The 20137-nt window shown below is 36.3% G+C and overlaps 3 protein-coding genes and 2 long non-coding RNA genes across 5 annotated transcripts; 3 read left to right on the top strand and 2 right to left on the bottom strand.

Moving 5' to 3' along the window:
* Positions 1-2935: 2935 nt before the first annotated feature.
* LOC145204894 (uncharacterized) lies at positions 2936-4769 on the bottom strand. Its single transcript, XR_013853548.1, has 3 exons — positions 4706-4769; positions 3973-4343; positions 2936-3750 (listed from the first exon to the last, which is right to left on the bottom strand). It is a non-coding gene; the product is annotated as an uncharacterized LOC145204894 (long non-coding RNA).
* Positions 4770-4786: 17 nt separating this feature from the next.
* Positions 4787-6478, top strand: LOC145204885 (uncharacterized). Its single transcript, XM_080077499.1, has 3 exons — positions 4787-5199; positions 5318-5468; positions 5663-6478. Exons 1-3 carry the CDS (start codon positions 5103-5105, stop codon positions 5820-5822), a joined length of 408 nt encoding a protein of 135 aa, XP_079933625.1. The 5' UTR covers positions 4787-5102; the 3' UTR covers positions 5823-6478.
* Positions 6313-11314, bottom strand: LOC145228629 (uncharacterized). Its single transcript, XM_080093814.1, has 3 exons — positions 10963-11314; positions 7396-7604; positions 6313-7232 (listed from the first exon to the last, which is right to left on the bottom strand). The coding sequence occupies exons 1-3, from the start codon at positions 11312-11314 to the stop codon at positions 6534-6536; spliced, it is 1260 nt and encodes a 419-aa protein (XP_079949940.1). The 3' UTR covers positions 6313-6533.
* A 4559-nt stretch (positions 11315-15873) lies between these two features.
* Positions 15874-16704, top strand: LOC145228562 (PWWP domain-containing DNA repair factor 3B-like). The gene is made up of 4 exons (XM_080093693.1): positions 15874-16061; positions 16125-16271; positions 16329-16452; positions 16518-16704. The coding sequence occupies exons 1-4, from the start codon at positions 15874-15876 to the stop codon at positions 16563-16565; spliced, it is 507 nt and encodes a 168-aa protein (XP_079949819.1). The 3' UTR covers positions 16566-16704.
* Positions 16705-18621: 1917 nt separating this feature from the next.
* LOC145233482 (uncharacterized) lies at positions 18622-19542 on the top strand. The gene is made up of 2 exons (XR_013861108.1): positions 18622-18923; positions 19140-19542. It is a non-coding gene; the product is annotated as an uncharacterized LOC145233482 (long non-coding RNA).
* Positions 19543-20137: the final 595 nt, after the last annotated feature.

The following is a 20137-nucleotide window of genomic DNA, read 5'->3' as shown; positions in this document are numbered from 1 at the left end:
CGTGTGCTGTGTTTTTAAGTTCGACAGTGAGTGTAGTTAAATAATTATTTTGCTATCATTAAATTTATTGTTTGACTGTTAGTCGTGACTTTTTAAGATGACTGCAAGTGGGTTTCAGTTTTTACAGTTATCATTGAATTAAATAAGTGTATCTAACACCTTGAAAAAGAAAAAAAGGTCATCTAACACCTTTAAAAGTCACAATTAACCTTTATAATAAATAACTGAATTAAAAAGATTTATGAAAGTATGGGACAAAACGTCTGCTACTCCAATGTCATGCAGGAATAAGCAACAACAAGAAATACTCAGTTTTAGTTCCTAATGCTACCAAAGAAAAATTAAATTTGTGACTGTGAAGTTAAATGCCTCACTGAAATTCAGGCAATATCAAATGCAGAACAAACAACTGCTAGCAACAGGAATTTTGAAATGAAGACAAAAAAAAAGAGTGAAGACAATTTAAAGTGTGGCTTTCTTAACACACCATGTTGACAGTATTTGCAACCAATTGCAGTCATGTGTATTGATATAATGGACATGTACTGTTTGTCTGAACAGTAGCTGCTAAATTGCTTCACAGGAAGTGTTTCTTAAGAATGAACATTCTACAGACAAGATAATAGTGACACCAAGCACATCCTATTGTTGACAAAGAAAAGCTAGTTACTCAAATGAAAATGTTTCTGTAGATCTGATGTTCATGATTACTTTGAAAATAATTAATCTAGAGATGATGTTTTGACAAGTTAAATTACTAGGATGAAAAATCCTTTTTGCTGTTTCCATGATTCTTTCAAAGGCAAAACAGTTCTTTTTAACACTGAAAAAGATGCCAATTTTTCTGAGGAACACCAATATTTCCCAAAGACTTGCACTTGCAGTGCTATAGTAGTAAATAGAAAAACAGTTTCTTAGTTATCATTTGGGATTAAGGAAGAAGCTATCAATTATCATGCCCAAACTATAACTTCATGATTCATTTTGGTTGGAAAAAGGAACCACAAGATTTAATAATATGGTTTAAATTTAAGTGAGAGTGTTGTAAATTTTAAAGCTTGAAGGCGTTTTGCACTTAAAAAATGAATGTTAAGCTATTTGACAGCAAGCAGCAATTATAGCAGCTAAGAAACTAAAATACAATCAATAGTCTGCACACAAAAATTCAAGAAAGATGTTTAAATGAACAAGTTCTGAAACCAATGTAATGTGGTTATTAAATTTGTTAGTTATGATACCAATAAAAAGCTGTATGGCTAGTTTTTTTGTGTGACAATAATCTGTGAAGTGTCATAGAATATGTTGAAAACGCTGACTGTGACTAAATTTACTTAAATGAAACATGTCAATTTTTGTTGTCGAACTGAAATACTTCGACCTTTTTCGACTCATTTATATCGATTTTTTTTCTATATTTCTGTTGTGTTTTACCGTATTTACAACCGCTTCGTTTCGAAGCTGTGCCACGTGTGTTTTTGTTTTTCACATTATTACTGAACGTTATTGTGTTTGGCCCGTCGCTGTGCAAGTAAACAAAATACGCAAATGATGCCGTCTGCTGTTTACACTCGTGTACATTATTGCGTAACAAAAATTACGTCACAATGGAGTTGCTAATTAAGATTTGTATTACTTGCACAAAACAAGTGGCTAGAAAACTAGAAATGTAGCTTTTCAATATATTGCCAACTTATATATGTTCAGTAGAGGCTAAAATTTGTGGGGGCAGCACCCCCACAAATTTTAGGCACGAGCCGCCACTGTATACAAGCTCCAGATGTTATACGGTTAAAGATAAACACAAACGGTTTTCACAGGTCAACTCTAAAATACATCCAGTAAAGGCATACAAAATGTCGTTTGAATCTGATCATAACCTCGTAAATGAGAGGCGTGCATCATAAGCGAACGCAGGGCATGACCGCTTCAAAAATGATTTTTGGGCAGTCGACCAATGTAGCCTATACAAGATCCAGATTTTAAACGGTTAAAGATAAACACAAACGGTTTTCACAGGTCAACTCCAAAATACAGCTTGTAAACGCATACAAAACATCGTTTAAATGTGATAATAACTTTAAACCGTTTAAAATCTGGAGCCTGTACATGCTATATGGGTAGACCGCGCAAAAATCATTTTACAGCGGTCATGCCCTGGGTTCGCTTATGATGCACGCCTCTCATTTACGAGGTTATGATCAGATTTAAACGACATTTTGTATGCCTTTACTGGATGTATTTTAGAGTTGACCTGTGAAAACCGTTTGTGTTTATCTTTAACCGTTTAAAATCTGGAGCTTCTATAGGCTACATAATTCGCCAGCGCAAAATCACATTTAAAGCGGTCACGCCCTGTATTCGCTTATGATGCACGCCTCTCATTTACGAGGTTATGATCAGATTTAAACGATATTTTATATGCCTTTACTGGATGTATTTTAGAGTTGACCTGTGAAAACCGTTTGTGTTTATCTTTAACCGTTTGTCATCTGGAGCTTCTATAGGCTACATAATTCGACAGCGCAAAATCATATTTAAAGCGGTCACGCCCTGCATTCGCTTATGATGCACGCCTCTCATTTACGAGGTTATGATCAGATTTAAACGATATTTTGTATGCCTTTACTGGATGTATTTTAGAGTTGACCTGTAAAAGCCGTTTGCGTTTACCTTAAACCGTTTGTCATCTGGAGCTTTTATAGGCTACATAATTCGACAGCTCAAAAATCATTTTTAAAGCGGTTATGTCATGTATTCGCTTATGGTGTACGCCTCTCATTTACGAGGTTATCATCAGATTTTAACGATATTTTGCAAGCGTTTACTGAATGTTGTTTAGAGTTGGCGTGTAAAAACCGTTTACATATACCTCAAGCCGTTAGTGGTCTCAAACACGTTAAAGCCTGTACTAATGAAAATGATGAAACACCAAATGCACAGTGAGGACAAAACTTTATTGATGGAAAAAGCACCTTATGAACCCAATTTCCACACTTCAACATTTTCAAGTTGAGTCCCATAGTTATATGAAAGCAGAAATAAATGGGAAGAGAATAAATAATTACATTCACAGCAATTGGTTGATTGGTCAGTTAAAACCTGCATTTACAAGTACATAGTACATACTAAACAAGGATCTTTAAGTAAACAGACTAAAATAAAACGAAAAGGTGAAACAATATTGTACAGCTGAAAATGTAATGATTTGCTGAATTATCAAGAAAATTAAACCGGATATCATGTGAAAAATGAGGTTGAACCACCCAATTGTTACAACATGCTATCATGCAGACTACTGGTCAAAACTAGAGGTTCTCGATTTATGTCTGATGAATCACTTCACTGTCCGATTCTACATCAGAGTGCAAAACATTCTCAGAATTTACATGAGACCATAATCACCATGGAGGTAAAATAATATCAACGCCTACAAATGTTTGAATACAAATTCTTAATTTGGGTATAAGAACTAATAAATAAACTTGCAGGCAGATAGAACAATGGAAAAGAAATAACACATATTCCGATTTGATTCATGTAAAACTAAAGTATGTGGTTCATATCTCGACATACAATTTTCTCCTGTGAGGCAAGTAACAGGTTGTATACATCAATGATTTTGCTGACACTTTAAGAGAGAGCTGTTTTTGTCGACAAAATTCTTCCGCAATGAAAGAGTTTCTTCAATTTTTTGATATGGAATGTTTCTGTTGATTTTTTCGAGCTTTAAGCATTTTTCCAGATGGTGAACTGCAATAAAAAAATAAAGATAAAGTGTATGTTCATTTGACTTGACAATCATGGGTAAACAAAAGAGGCTTGAGTTTAGTCACCAATAAGCAGTCTAAGTGTTATAAAACAGAGTTAATATTCAATATTGGGTTTTTTAACTGTGCTAAAATTCAAAATAACATCAGCCAGAAATACAGAAAGAGTTGAGTTTAGAAAGGCAGTAACAAGGCAGCCACCTACTGTGAATCATTTCAATTCAAATCCAATCTACAAGCCCTCATATGACAGTGTGCTGGTCCTCACTTTGCTTCATATAAAGGTAAGAACTTGAAATTCTTCTCACTGAAAGGTCTCTTTGCATTGCTTCATTGCCAGAACCTTGATGCCAATCAGGTACTTCAATCTTGATTCTTGGCTCATTTTAGTGTTTAACATATTCATTTTACAGCTTAGAATGCATTTGTTTTTGTCTTGCTGTTTTACAATTAACTGCCATTTTGATATAAAACCCAATTTACCTGCGATTATTATCACAGCAAAAATAATATTTGCCAACAAAAAACAAATTTAATGCTCCACTGCCATTACCGATAAAACCGTCCGCAATCGGGCTGTGTTATAACGGTGGTACTAAATACTGTATGGGGCCGCATGCGACCGCATGTGACCGCATGTGACCTCATGTGGCCGCATGGGACCGCATGGTATACCGCATGTGACCGCATGTTATCACACGGCAGGAATCTGTGAAGGACTTAAATATGCTTTTACCAAAAAATAATTTTGCGGACTTTTGAAAGCGCTGACGGTTAGAGCTATTAGGGTTGGGTGAAGGTTTGAAATTAAAATCAATCTAGAATCTGGTCTATTTTACCCCTAATGGGGCTGGAATTGTTACATTTCACATAACAAGGTGTATTTTAAGAGGAATCACATGCGGTCACATGCGGTCACATGCGGTATTTAGTGCCACCCGTGTTATAACACAGGTTCTAAAGATTCTAATCCCGCCCGATAAGAAACGCATTATTCTGCGTAACACAGCCGATTTTAATCGGGGACTTCCAGACGGATCGGGTGATATATTTGGTATGAAAGCAAACAAATAAAACTTTCGTGAAATTAACGTTCTCTTATTAGTTTGACACAGAGCTGATGACGATGACGTCACAACTCACAAGTCACAATAGCTCTGCTGGCTGCTGGGAGTTTTTTGTTTGATGTGTATCAGAGTATGTGTTGTTGAATGTTGATTAATGTTTTTTATCATGATTTGTTGGTTACGCCACTAATTTGTTGGTTCTGTATGATTGTCGAATGGAAAACAGTCTTTTCCTTTTTCTAGGTTACCAATATAGGTGTGTCAAATCATGATTTTGGTTTTGGTTAAGTACGTTATTGTGCTTGTAATGGTTTTTCCAACTCTACCAGCAGGAGAAGATGTTAAAAACACCGAAGAAAATATATGTGCGTATATGACTTAACTGACAGTTACGTTTGTTTTGCAATTAAAACATTATGTTTTGTGTTGGTATTGTGTTTTAAATTTTGTTGTTGTTCTGATTTTAATGAACCTGTTTTGTAGCTGGTGGTTTATGCTGGCAAGATGAGAAGTATGAAATCGTTGAAAAATGTCATCCATGTAACTCACATGAACTTGTAATACATCAAGAATGCAAACATACTGGATACATAGAAGAAATCAAGTGTGCAAACTCTGGATTTGCAATCAAAAGGTTTATATTTTTATAACACTATTTCCTATAAATATTAGTAAGTTATTAACTGTAGTTTTGTTTTGAAAAATGACAATTCTGATATTTTTTGTAATATTCAGACTGAATTGCTGGCACTTGGTCTGCAGTTATTGTGGTGTTAAATTACTGATGTTGAAACACTTTTCGAAAATGTGTATCTTTTGTTTGTGCAGATGTCCGAGAGACAAGCACATGGAAATGGTCACATTTTGGAAGTTCGAAGTTGGCATGATTTTCATGAGTATCATTACCGCCACTGCAGTGATGTTTCGAATGAGAAAACTTGATCATGAAAACCAAGAGCGCATCCAAAGGCAAATCTCTGCTCTTTAGGGTATTAAAAGCTCAACCCACCTTTAGAATGGGCAACTTTTGACCACGGGGTATGATTGAACTTCATGGTGGAAAAGATCAGTTAAGAGGGGTCAAGGAATTGATAAAACATTACCAATCCAGTAATATTGCTAGTGTCTTTTTTATTGTGGTCACTTAAAAAAGGATGAAGAGTATCAATAGCTGTGATAAGCATTTTTCTAACAAGTTTTGGATATCTTATGAGATGTAGTTGGTTCTGAACTTTATGTGTCAAACCTGTGTTTGATTATGTGTCAAATCTGGTTCATGTGGGTCTTATTGTTGGTATAATTGCATTACCACATCAGATGTGTATTGAAAAAAAAATATGTGATGATGGGAAAACACTATGTTTGCCTTATGTATTCAGTCAGTAATACTCATGGGATAAAGGTGGGGCTTTGATATCAAATTGTTAAATTGGTTTATGTATGTTATGTGCATTATTTTATACCGAAGTTTGAATTTCTTCGTTTCTGTTTCACTAAACCAAGTTGCAAGAAAGTCCTTCAAACATTGCACATCAGGTTAAAGGCAGCATAAATGTTTTATTATATTGCATTGTACATATAATCTATATTTAAGATGTTGTGTACAAATATTAAAAGCATACGAAAAGTTCGCGGACTCATGTATACTTTTTTGTGGTTTTTCCTACTTTCACTAGGTAAGACAATATACCCAAGCAAATCAAACACACTCAGTCTTTCGTCCCATGACCACAAAAATTTCGAAAACTGCATCAACCAAAAATTTCGGATCATCAACACCAGTAAAGCCAAAGCGTTTTGCCAACTTGTTGGTGAAGATTGGAACCGGATTAACCTGGCTCTTGTATTCATTGGTTATCTCCTCGCCTCTTAATGAAGCCTCTTTGTATTTTTTCTGCACGTAGTTGTCAACAAGATCCAGGGACCGTAGGTATCCTTCAACCTCTTGCTTTTTCCATTCGTAGCGGATCACTACTTCATCATTTCTTTTCTTATCGTTTGTGGGCAGCAATTCAAGAAAATCCTGATAACGCACGTAGAGACTTCTGTAACCGCTGTCCCGTTCTTGCATCGTTGCTCCCAACATCTCAGCTGCGATTTTTCGCTGTTCGTGCTTTTCCGTTTGTAGGTCACCGCTAAAAATTTTTGGGACAAAAATTGCCGAATCGTATCCTATAAGCGCTACCACGCCTCCGGGCTTGAGCACCCGAAACACTTCAGTGTAGAATTTGTCATGATCAAACCAATGGGCAGCTTCCGCGCTGATTAGGAGGTCTACGCTGCCATCTGCAACTGTTGGTTGTTTCTCTGCAGCGCCGATGTTGTAAGCCACGTGGTCTAACTGATTATGTTGACGTGCATGTTGGATTTGATTTTCGCTGACGTCAGAGGCTAGGACCTGTTTAAAAATGTAATGTTTAGTGGTGCAACAAGACACCAATGATTTAATACGGGACGTGACTTGAGCAATTTCGTGTTTGGTTGGTTGAAGGTTAAACACAACAAACACATGTCTTTCAGCCCTACAAACGAAAGGCCTGAGGATAACCGCTAAAACAAACCTTTTTAAACAGAGGAGCGAACAACTTAGTTGCTTGTCCACTTCCGCACCCAACATCCACCAACAAGTCGAACTTTCCTTCATCATTGGGCTTGATGCTTTTCTTCAGGAATTCCACAACGATGTTTCGAACCTGATCGTTGTAATAGGGTCGATACTTTACATAAGGCGACAACCTCGTCTTCGTAATAACTCTATTGGCAATAAATACTCAGTGTTCTGAGTCAGATCTCATCCGTTCATCCGTTCAAGCGTAAAGCAAGTCGAAATAAAAAAATAAATTCCTCGGATTTTGTAAATACTCGAATTCTGCGTTGTTACTGACACTGCAAGAACAGGGGCGGCATTATGAACACTTCCTCGCTCGCTAACTTACCGAGCTCGGTAAAAAAATCTTTAGCGAGGAGTTAACGAGCGAGGAACTCGGTAATGCATTTGGTATTACGAAGTGTCCTCGCAAACGCCTGCTAAAGCCTGACGCAAATACGAGAGAATGCGTCAAAATCGTAAGAAAAAAGACGGCAATGGGTAAAAGGTAGACCAGACCAGACCAGCGAAAAACTTGGACCAGTGGCGCCTTGTAGCGCTGAGGATATGTGCTATTTTTAAAAACAAAAAAATCATTATTTAAACGTAAAAACATGATTTTCGTTTAAAAATACCTTAAAACCATCAGTTAAAAAAAATCCCAAGTCCCCATCCTCCCGGAACAGGAATGGGAGCATGATGAATTTTACACCCATTAACCCCTTGTAAATCCTATCAAACTCTTTGTTAGAAAACAAACTACACGTCAACTTAAAGGTATTTAAAATATCTTTCATTTGGTGTAAGTTTCATACACGAGCAAAGATGTTAAGACAGCAAAAACGCAGGGAAACTGAAAAAAATTCCTCCTCATCAATGATCCGACTTAGAAAAAACCACCTATACCTCCATTTCTATCATCAAATATCTTTCGTTTGATGTATGTCTTATGGACATGCAAAGATGTTAAGAGGGTGTAAGAGTGGGATCAATTCACAAAAGTCTTCCTCATCACCATTTCATCCTCCAAAACACCACTGAAACTTCTATTTTTATTAACAAACTATACATCATCTGAAAGGTATTTAAAATATCTCTCGTTTGATGTAAGTCTCATGTACGAGCAAAGATGTTAAAAGGGTGCAAGAGTGGGATCAATCCACAAAAATCTTCCTCATCACCATTTCATCCTCCAAAACACCACTGAAACCTCTATTTCTATTAACAAACTATACATCATCTGAAAGGTATTTAAAATATATTTCGTTTGATGTAGATCTCATGTACGAGCATAGATGTTAAGAGGGTGTAAGAGTGAGATCAATTCACAAAAGTCTTCCTCATCACCATTTCATTTTCCTAAACACTATTTAAACCTATATTTTTATTAACAAACTATACATCACCTGAAAGGTATTTAAAATATCTCTCGTTTGATGCAAGTCTCATGTAGGAGCAAAGATGTTAAAAGGGTGCAAGAGTGGGATCAATCCACAAAAATCTTCCTCATCACCATTTCATCCTCCAAAACACCATTCAAACCTCTATTTTTATTAACAAACTATACAGCATCTGAAAGGTATTTAAAATATCTCTCGTTTGATGTAAGTCTCGTGTAAGAGCAAAGATGTTGAGATGGTGCAACAGTGGGATCAATTCTCAAAAGTCTTCCTCATCACCAGTTTATCCTCCAAAACACCATTCAAACTCCTACTTTTATTAACAAGCTATACATCATCTGAAAGGTATTTAAAATATCTTTCGTTTAAAGCAACTCTTTTTTACGAGCAAAGATGTTAAAAGGATGCAAGAGTGTGATCAATTCACAAAAGTCTTCCTCATCACCATTTCACCTTCCAAAACACCATTTAAACCTCTATTTTTATTAACAAACTAGACATCATCTGAAAGGTATTTAAAATATCTCTCGTTTGATGTAAGTCTCATGTACGAGCATAGATGTTAAGAGGGTGTAAGAGTGGGATCAATTCACAAAAGTCTTCCTCATCACCATTTCATCTTCCAAAACACCATTCAAACCTCTATTTTTATTAACAAACTATACATCACCTGAAAGGTATTTTAAACATATTTCGTCTGATATTGGTCTCATGTACGAGCAAAGATGTTAAGATGGTGCCAGAGTGTGATCAATTCTCAAAAATCTTCCTCATCACCATTTCATCTTCCAAAACACCACTCAAACCCCTACTTTTATTAACAAGCTATACATCATCTGAAAGGTATTTAAAATATCTTTCTTTTGAAGCAACTCTTTTTTACGAGCAAAGATGTTAAGATGGTGCAAGAGTGGGATTAATTCTCAAAAGTGTTCCTCATCACCATTTCATCCTCCAAAACACCACTCAAACCTCTTTTTTTTATTAACAAACTGTACATTATCTGAAAGATACTTTAAATATCTTTCGTTCCCTATAAGTGTTACCGAATGATTTCGGCAGGCCTGATAAATCGATCTCATTCACCAAGCCAGAACAATAATACCCTGCAATAACGGCTCACCACTGAAGCCAAATACTCCCTGGTCTAGATTATTGGCGCGGACTTATATTTAGAACAAACGACGTACGTTACACCGGGCACGTGGCAACCCACCACCAATACTAACACCAACACCACCAAGTTTCACAACGCCCAGAGAAAAAGCCATAACATCGACTAGCGACGCGCTATTTAAGGCATGCGGAACAGTAAGACGCATTCCGGCGCATTCAACGCTTTGGAAACCAATTACTCCTAAAGGGAAGCGGGGAGGGTGCCACAACACAAAAACGTAATTAAGGTGCCAACACGAAAAAGAATGAAAACAATAAGTGACGGTGACAAAAACCAAGAAGCAAATAAAATTTCGCTACATAAGTCTCATGTCCAAACAAAAAGTTGGTGTAAGATAAAAAGTGTAAGAAAAAGCTCTAAAGTGTAAGATAAATCAAAAATCCAGATTTGAAATGAAGCAAATGTGTTCAAAATAACATCTTTAGAGCTTTTGTTAACTTAACTTCATGAAAGACTTTAAGTCATCGTCCTTAAGATTTTGCGATACACAATTTTGCTTTAATAGCTTTATCAATGTCTGTAAGTTATATACAAGCACCAAAACCAGGAGAAACCCGTATTCTTAAAACATTTGCCTGTTAAAAAATATTGGGCTGAAAATCGGTAAAATGGTAATAAAACTACAACAACTCTAGTACAACTGCGTGAAATCTTGCTTTGCAAACCACTTTCGTAAAAAAAACTGCGCCATTCGGGAGAATGACAGCAGGGCATCATTTTTTCCTCGGATAAAAACAACGCAAGAAAAAGCAATAAGGCGTAATATGAGATTTGTGACTGCGAGGTAAAACTATAAAAAAAAATCAACCACAATATGCATGAGTTGGGTTAGATTTTATTTCAACCTAGGAAGAACCAGTTTGTTGATGTTAATACCAGCACCGATTTTGTTTAGCCGGGGCGGGAGCTTTTAGACAAATTGCACAAAAAACTTTTTTTCGATTTTAGGATCTTTGTCAAATACAGATGTGTGTGAGATGGCGTAATGGTGAGCTAATGTCGTTCTGTCGTCGTTTGCGTTGTAAAGGTAAGTTTTCCATGCCTATCTGTGGCCGTCCCAACGGTTGGAAAAGTTTTCCGACGTATTGTGCATTGCACATTCTACGTGAAGCCACGTATATCTCAGAGTCCTTGCAGTTCAGACGCGCCACAGTTTTGAACATCCGATTGATGAAGCTGTTGGTTATATTATTCATTGACCTGTGGCAGCCGAAGTGGTCATACAGCGATAGAATATCACTAAAGAGATTGCCCTGCTCAACAGTCTTTGCTCTGCCAATGATACTGAAGACAATGTTGGTAAGAAGATTTAACATGATCGCCTTCTTTTGCAGTTGCCCAAGGCTTCTTGGATCTTCATTTCACTCGTTTAATTGCCGCATCATTTTTGCCTTACCGTTAAGAATCGACAAAAATATCGCTACCTGGCTTGCCGCCTAGAAAGTGCTTGTTGACGGACGTTTCCTTGAGGTGTTTTATTGTTGCAAAATTATAAGCATCGAACGAGCACACGACATGTTTAACGTTTAAAAAAGAAATGTTCAGACTTTAATGGATAGCAATTTAGCAAATCAGAATTGTCAATGTAAGGCCGTTTGTAGGAAATGTCGGGCAGAAAATTTCGGTCTGGTCAATGCACTGCTTCATCGCCTCTACCACAGTGCAGTGAACCGCTGTGTTTGCTAACGATACAGAGTAATTATTACCTGTGGCAACTCCATAAAGGTAAGTGTAAAACATGTCCTCGTTATAAGTACAATGACATTTCCTGATGTAAGAACCGTGAGGTCCATCGATTTCCGGATAGAACCTTGTGAAAATGAATAATGCTGTTGCAAGGCGTCCTCCAATGCATTGACTCTTATCCTATTTTAAATGTTTATAATTTCGGTATTTCGTTCCGGAGACCCAAGGTGGGATTCGAACGCTTGCTGGTGAATTTCTGCAACTTATGAAAATGCACAGGTTTCATGAAAGGTCTGTTCGAAATTGTTTCGCCATTCGAGGTAATGTAACCATATTATACACGCAATTATTGCTGTAGAAATCCTTGCCACGAATGAGCACCGGACCCGTTAAAGTTATGCATGGAACCCCAACTTTCTACGGAAACCCGATTGAACCGTCTTTCTCCAAAAAGCTCATTGTTAGTCATCAGAATCGATTATTTGGGATTTATGACGTAATATAAAAAGTGCTGGTTGCAAAATGCAACCGCTTTAGTACTGAATCCGATCAGTTGAATACTTTGAAGATTAGAAGATTTAATAAATCATATGATGTAAAGTTTGTTAACAAAAAAGTTTTTAAATTTCCTGGCTTTGGTAGATGAGAACCAGAGATATCCTATTAGATATGATTGTCAAAAGCAGTTTTAGGGTATACAACATTTAACTGTTACATATGATTAACAGTTGTAGATAATTTAATCGGCCTTTTGTGGGGTAATTTAAAACATGTTTCGAACAAATGAAAGTTTACTTAAGAACTTGTCACAGTGCGGACAGGCCTGGTGTATACTATGCTGGTGCCAATAAACGCTTTTGTAATGTATTTTGGATAGCAACAGCTGCTGTTAATACTACTGAAAAAAAAACACATATCAATTAAACATGCCAAGCAAAAAATCAACTGATTTTGAGAAATTAGCCAGTTGTTTGGAACAACTTAATTATCCCGGTGAAGAATGGGTGGTACCTTTCACTAAAAAAGACTGTAAATGGGGTGATTTATGCCTGCTAATGCACAAGACCAACAATTTAACTAATCGTCGAAATTTGTCGTACCTGACCAAACGAAATCAAGAAAAAATCAACGCACTTATAACTACAATTCAAGCAAGTAAGTTATCTTGCGTTGTTATTGGGAAACGGTCAGGTTAATAAACATTAAACTTTGCATTAGATGGAACGATAGAGACAAAAAGTTACCTCCAAGATGACGTGGAAAAACTTCCACCACCAACCAAAACACAACCTAAGGTCGTTATTTATTGCATTACGTGTGTAACTACTTTAGCATGCCAAAACCAAATTTACTGTCATTTTTTAATGTAAATCGGATATCACTAACGTAACTTTTGTGCCATGTTGAGGTAATAATTAAAGTAGGCAATTAAGTACAACTTATGATGTCCACACTTGTTGCAGGTTGGACAGACACAATTCCATGGGTATGCATCGCAACCAAAAAAGTACCTGTTAAGAATCCTGTGATTCGTAAAAGATTTTATTGTCTAAAAGGTGGCGATGGTTTCTTTCGACGGTCGTATCGTTTACTTAACGTTTCAGAAACAGTTTTTCATGTTCTTGTACATTACTTCGGTGATGAAAGCAAGGTAAAAAAATATTCCCACGGTAACCGAAAAAATGACGTGGATAAAATGCATACCAGGACATTTCCTTCAACCTTAGAAAATGTCCTAAAAAAAATCCACCAAAAAACCGAATATATTATACAGGGAGCTTGTTAACGAAACAGAACATGGTTGTCCATCAATGTGGCCAAGAAGTTCAGAACAAATCCGTAACAAGTTCAAAAATGAGGCCAGGAAGCAACAAGTTTCGCACGATGATCTATACGCTGCGAATCTTACAGGTCTGACGCTGGATGACTTTGTTTTAGATTTTCGCTTGCTTCCAAGATTCACAATGTGCCTAGCAAATTCTTTTTTGATAAACGAGTTTTTTAGGTGCCTAAAAGTTACAAATGGTTCCTATCTTTCTTATGACACTACGTTCAACTGTGGAGACTTTTATGTAAGTATCTTGGTTGGTAAAAACACAAATTTTAAAGAGGAGCCAATAATGCCGTTGGCGTTTCTTCTCCATGACACAAAGGAAGAAGCCAACCATGAGCTGTTTTTTTCGACATTGAAAAGGTTTTTTCCTCAGATGCAAAAACAAGGGGTTAAAATTGTTACAGACAGAGAGAGGGCCATCACCAACGCCATTAAAAAGGAAATGTCGGAGTGGGACCATTTTCTGTGTTGGAACCATATACTGCGTGATATTCGATTTTGGGTAGAAAAGAAGGCTGGAACCAAAGATGACCGCGTGGTGTATGTTTCACATATTCGGTCTTTGCTGAATAGCAAAACGGAAAAAGAGTTTAGCACAATGTATGAAGATTTGCAACAAAAGTGGTCTCCCGTTTTTTTAAAGTACGTGGCAAATAACGTTTTGTGCGATCTACGTGCAAATGCACAATGGGCATTGAATGCAAAACAACTTTGTTCTGGTGGTGAAGGTGTAACCACAAATATATCGGAGAGCTTCAATGCGCAGTTGAAGAAACTGTTGCCTCATTCTGAAATGAGAGTGGACAGCATATTACTGGCAATTTATATGCTCCAGCAGTTTCTTCACAAAGAAATACTACGGGCATATTGTGATGCAGGAGACTGGACTTTAAAAGACAAAACAAAAAAGATGTCAGCAACCGAAGTTTTGTTCCCAAGTGATACGTTTAGCAAGGTTTCTGAGATTTCTGAAATTATCGCTGGGCGTGTCGATAAAAAACAACAGATTTCTACAACGATTCATGGTCTTGCCTCATATTTTCTATCGGAAGGAAGAATAACCTTTCACCCAGAAAAAAAATGTTTTCTTATTAAAGGATTGCAAGGAAAACTTTACAATGTTGTGCTTTTTCCCACAGAAAAATGTTCCTGCATCGCTAAACATAAATGCAGTCACATCAAAGCATGCAAACTGGCGTTGGGTCAGACTGATACCTGTTTTGCAAAGAAGTACAGTCTAACCAAACTTAGATCAGAAAAAAGAGGACGTACAAGATCGGGACGAAAAAGACCAAGAAGTTTTGTCACAAGCTTTTCACCTGCTCCAGATTCAAAGATAATGTTAATGGAATCCAACGAAAAATCGTCAGAAGTAACATGCGATATTGCTATGTCCGATTGTGATGTAGAAAATCCTTCAAAGAAATCTCTAGTTTCTGATCATCCTGAGAGCACTGTTGCAGAGGTTATGCTAACGCAACCCACCGACAAATCATCAGAAGTTGCGTGCAGCAAATCTATAGCCGGGACGGAGGTTTCTTCTAAACGTACAATCCTTCGCAAAAAGAAAACAAAGTACGCATGTTTGGCACCTGGTGAATGGCTGGACGATGTATTCATAGATGATTTTTTATCGTATTGTTCAAGAACTACATTTTTGACAGAAAACAACGCAAAAGTACTTAGTTTTCCTTGCCATTTTTATACTTGGCTTTGTAATGGATGTCAAGGAATGGGGTTCGCAAAATGGCTAAGCAACATGATGCCATTGAAAACAGATCTATGGATTTTCCCAGTCAATTGCAGTGGTGTGCACTGGATTTTGATAATTATCATGATCACATCGAAACATGTCGTTTGTTTAGATTCAATGAATGGTTTTCAAACCCGATTCCTTAAACCAATTATGAATTTTATTTCACTTGTACACGCCCAAGCAAACATACCCTTAGATAATCAAGAATGGAAGGTTTTTGTTCCCAATGATTCAATGAAGCAGGAAATTCTTTTGATTGTGGATTGATTGTATGTTTGAATGCATACAAGTTGTGCACAGGGGAAAAAAAGTTGTACAAAACAAATCGATCCGCCACCCTAAGAAAGTGGATAGAACGACACCTTCTGTCTTTTAAATCCCAAAACGTCGACAAACATGCTGATGTGTGTACCAAGCTTTCAACGTCCGACAAACCCCTTCCTAACACAGCAGTGTTTGGAGAATTTTCTGTTTTATATCAACCGCCAACTGGATGGAAATCTACATTGCATTTTTTGACTGGGGCGGTTTTTAAGTTATTTGTTGAGGATTGGTCTCAATGTGCTGCAACAAACTGCAACAAACCTCTTAGCGACAAAATGATTTTCTGTGAGGATGTTTGCCGAAGGTGGTACCACACAGTATGTGTAGGGGAAAACGACAAAACCCTTCCTTCGAAGTACATTTGTCGTTCTTGTGAAACAAAGAACATTAAGAGGCATATTTTGAATGGAGATTATAATCAATATCTTGCGGATGTTGTCAATGGAACACAATCGTCTTTAAGGTTTGCACACGTTTATCTGCTTAAAATGTTCTTTCTTTATTTACCTCCTTTTTGGTTTGTTAGAATGAATAGGTTCTGGGCTCGATGGCCAAAACGATCACTGAGGTGCACTTTCAAACCTCTTTCATACGAGCCTGTATTTTTCGGTAACGAAAAAGACCTCAAAGAAGTATGTGACTACCTGTCCAAACTCGCAAAAACTCTCATAAAGTAAGAATTGGCAATTTATTGCGTAATTTACTGTTAATTAGATTACTTTCATTGCAGAAACTTTGAAGATGAACCTAATCATAAGAAAACAATGGACTTGGTGTTTTTTGTGCTGCTGTCAGAGGCGGCAATTATTTCTATTTCGGTCATCCACAATGTTGACTTTAGGACAGCAGAAAGGGTAAGTACAAATATTTTCAGTTATAAAATAAATTCACCAAAATTATCTCATACCATTGTGCTTAGATGTTTCGAAAGAGGAATGGAACAACCGCAGCAAGTGAATACTTTTAAGCAAAAGGAGTATATATCGTTGATGAGCGCAGCAAGGATTAATATTCGTTGATTGTGTGTTGAGTTGGTTTGTCATTTTTTTCGCTTTCGCTATTACTTGTTATACCGTATATACCGTATCATCTGCAAACGTATGGGATAAAGTCCTCAAATAATCACGCAAACCGTTACTATGCCATACAAGCTCGCAACAGGCCTCCTCTGACATCTCGTTTGTTTAAGTATACAAAAATATTACGATGTCCGGTTTCCAACAAAATGCAGTCGTGGTCAGTACATTCCAACGCATAAATGTACCTTTTGTAAATAAAAGTCAGTTAAGGGTTCAGAGGTCTGACAAACGATGAATGGTTAACGAGAAATAAACCTTTGATTAGCCATTTTACGTTTCAATGAGATTTGCATCAAACGAAAGATATTTTAAATACCTTTCAGATGATGTATAGTTGGTTAATAAAATAGAGCTTTGAGTGGAGTTGTAAAGGTTGAAAGGGTGATGAGGAAGACTTTTGTGAATTGATCCCACTCTTGTATCCTTTTAACATCTTTGCTCGTGCATGAGACTTACACCAAACGAAAGATATTTTGAATACCTTTCAGATGCTGTATAGTTTGTTAATAAAAATTCAGGTTTGAATGGTGTTTTGGAAGATGAAATGGTGATGAGGAAGATTTTTGTGGATTGATCCCACTCTTGCACCCTTTTAACATCTTTGCTCGTACATGAGACTTACATCAAACGAGAGATATTTTAAATACCTTTCAGGTGATGTATAGTTTGTTAATAAAAGTAGGAGTTTAAATGGTGTTTTGGAAGATGAAATGGTGATGAGGAAGACTTTTGTGAATTGATCCCACTCTTACACCCTCTTAACATCTTTGCTCGTACATGAGACTTACATCAAACGAAAGATATTTTAAATACCTTTCAGATGATGTCTAGTTTGTTAATAAAAATAGAGGTTTGAATGGTGTTTTGGAAGATGAAATGGTGATGAGGAAGACTTTTGAGAATTGATCCCACTCTTACACCCTCTTAACATCTTTGCACGTAGATAAGACATACATCAAACGAAAGATATTTTAAATACCTTTCAGATGCTGTATAGTTTGTTAATAAAAATAGAAGTTTCAGTGGTGTTTTGGAAGATGAAATGGTGATGAGGAAGATTTTTGTGGATTGATCCCACTCTTGCACCCTTTTAACATCTTTGCTCGTACATGAGACTTACATCAAACGAGAGATATTTTAAATACCTTTGAGGTGATGTATAGTTTGTTAATAAAAATAGAGGTTTAAATGGTGTTTTGGAAGATGAAATGGTGATGAGGAAGACTTTTGTGAATTGATCCCACTCTTACACCCTCTTAACATCTTTGCACGTAGATAAGACATACATCAAACGAAAGATATTTTAAATACCTTTCAGATGCTGTATAGTTTGTTAATAAAAATAGAAGTTTCAGTGGTGTTTTGGAAGATGAAATGGTGATGAGGAAGATTTTTGTGAATTGATCCCACTCTTACACCCTCTTAACATCTTTGCATGTCCATAAGACATACATCAAACGAAAGATATTTTAAAAAACTTTCAGATGATGTATATTTTGATGATAGAAATGGAGGTATAGGTGGTTTTTTCTAAGTCGGATCATTGATGAGGAGGATTTTGTTTCAGTTTTCCTGCGTTTTTGCTGTCTTAACATCTTTGCTCGTGTATGAAACTTACACCAAATGAAAGATATTTTAAATACCTTTAAGTTGACGTGTAGTTTGTTTTCTAACAAAGAGTTTGATAGGATTTACAAGGGGTTAATGGGTGTAAAATTCATCATGCTCCCATTCCTGTTCCGGGAGGATGGGGACTTGGGATTTTTTTTAACTGATGGTTTTAAGGTATTTTTAAACGAAAATCATGTTTTTACGTTTAAATAATGATTTTTTTTGTTTTAAAAAATAGCACATATCCTCAGCGCTACAAGGCGCCACTGGTTTTTCGCTGGTCTGGTGACTGGTCTGGTCTACCTTTTACCCATTGCCAAAAAAGACGTCTGACGCAGCAAAATCGTCACGCCGCGCTATGCGACACCTTGCGACAAACAATTTTCGCCTGTCATTTATGCTGTTTTTAATGTAAATTTGCAATATAACCTCAAAATGTTTGGATTTCCTAATTTACGGACAGTTTGGAATTTGTTTATTTGATAAAGTAGCATAAGAACATCAAGAAACATTGCAAGAATTTATTGAAACGTGGACAACAGTTGAAATGGAAGTTTCATATCTTAGAAAAGGTGCAAAACATCTTTTGATATAATTTTTATGAAAAGAAAACGTTGGAGCTTCATAAAAATACGGTAAGATCTGTGATTAACGTAGGTTTGCACTTTATAAAATAATTTATAATTTCTAACTGGTGACATTAGGGTGATTTTCATTTATGTTTAAAACAATGACAACTTTATTATACCTAAACAGTAAACACATGTTTTGTACAACTCATTTTATAAGGTTTTATGGTTTGCATCTTCAATTAACCATCCCAATATTACATATTCATTTTTCAATTACAGATTTAAAACAAAATAAGAACCAGTGTCCTCATTACAAAGTGACAGACCAAAACATGATGCAGAAAGAGGCTTGCTGGACACACACAAAATAAGTCCAAATTGGAGCATTGTGACCAAAATTACAGGTCAAATTTGACTGCTGTAAAGCTGAAAAAGGTACAATCAGCCTTAGGCACTTAACAATTACATTTTTATTCAGTGTTAATACTGTACATGGTGTTTGTATTATGTGCATTAGTGTTTCTGTCTATTACCCACCTCACATGGTAATTTAGAACAACTCAATTGTAAATTTGTTCAAAGTTTTTGTGTTTTATTTGTTTTCTCGATTCTTTCATTTCAATTTTATTCATGTAATGCTACACTGTCACTTTTTGTTTCTAATAAACACAAGTACATGCTGTTCAAACAATCATGTTATTGACCTCGAATCACTTCAGTATCAGGCAATATTGCCATGCAGATCATTACATTTATTGTGTTTGTGGAGGTTCCTCAATGGCAGTATTGCAGGCAGAGATTTGGGACACATTACAAACCGGACAAGTATTTTAAAACTAGAGCAAATACATGACAATCTTATAAATTTAACACAAAATAACTACTATGATCAATAAAAACAACCAATCTTGACACGTTCATCTTATAGCTAGAGTGTTGAAAGAAAATATGGAGGGTGTAAACTTTGAGTCAATACCACACGGACGGTTAGTACAATAGCTTAAATGTTGTGTTTGCCCAAATTAGATTTCTTAAACAGTTAAACTGTATTGCTTCCAGCATCAGATACTTTTTACCGGAATTTTTGCAACTTATTTTAACTGGAAAATGTGTAAATCCTCGTGAATTGATGGCATCAATCCAATACAGTTATTCTTCGCAAACGCCATTTCAAAATTAAATTAAAACCGACATTTGCGATTTTTCTTCGTTTGTACAAACTTTTACCAACAAAATACGTAGCCACAATTGATTTCCGACGTGACTGTGTGGCTTTG

The sequence above is a fragment of the Phallusia mammillata genome, chromosome 1 (assembly GCF_965637545.1).
Source record: "Phallusia mammillata chromosome 1, kaPhaMamm4.hap1.1, whole genome shotgun sequence".
Classification (NCBI taxonomy): Eukaryota; Metazoa; Chordata; class Ascidiacea; order Phlebobranchia; family Ascidiidae; genus Phallusia; species Phallusia mammillata.
The sequence above is the reverse complement of the archived record's forward strand: the minus strand, read 5'-3'. Positions and strand labels throughout refer to the sequence as shown.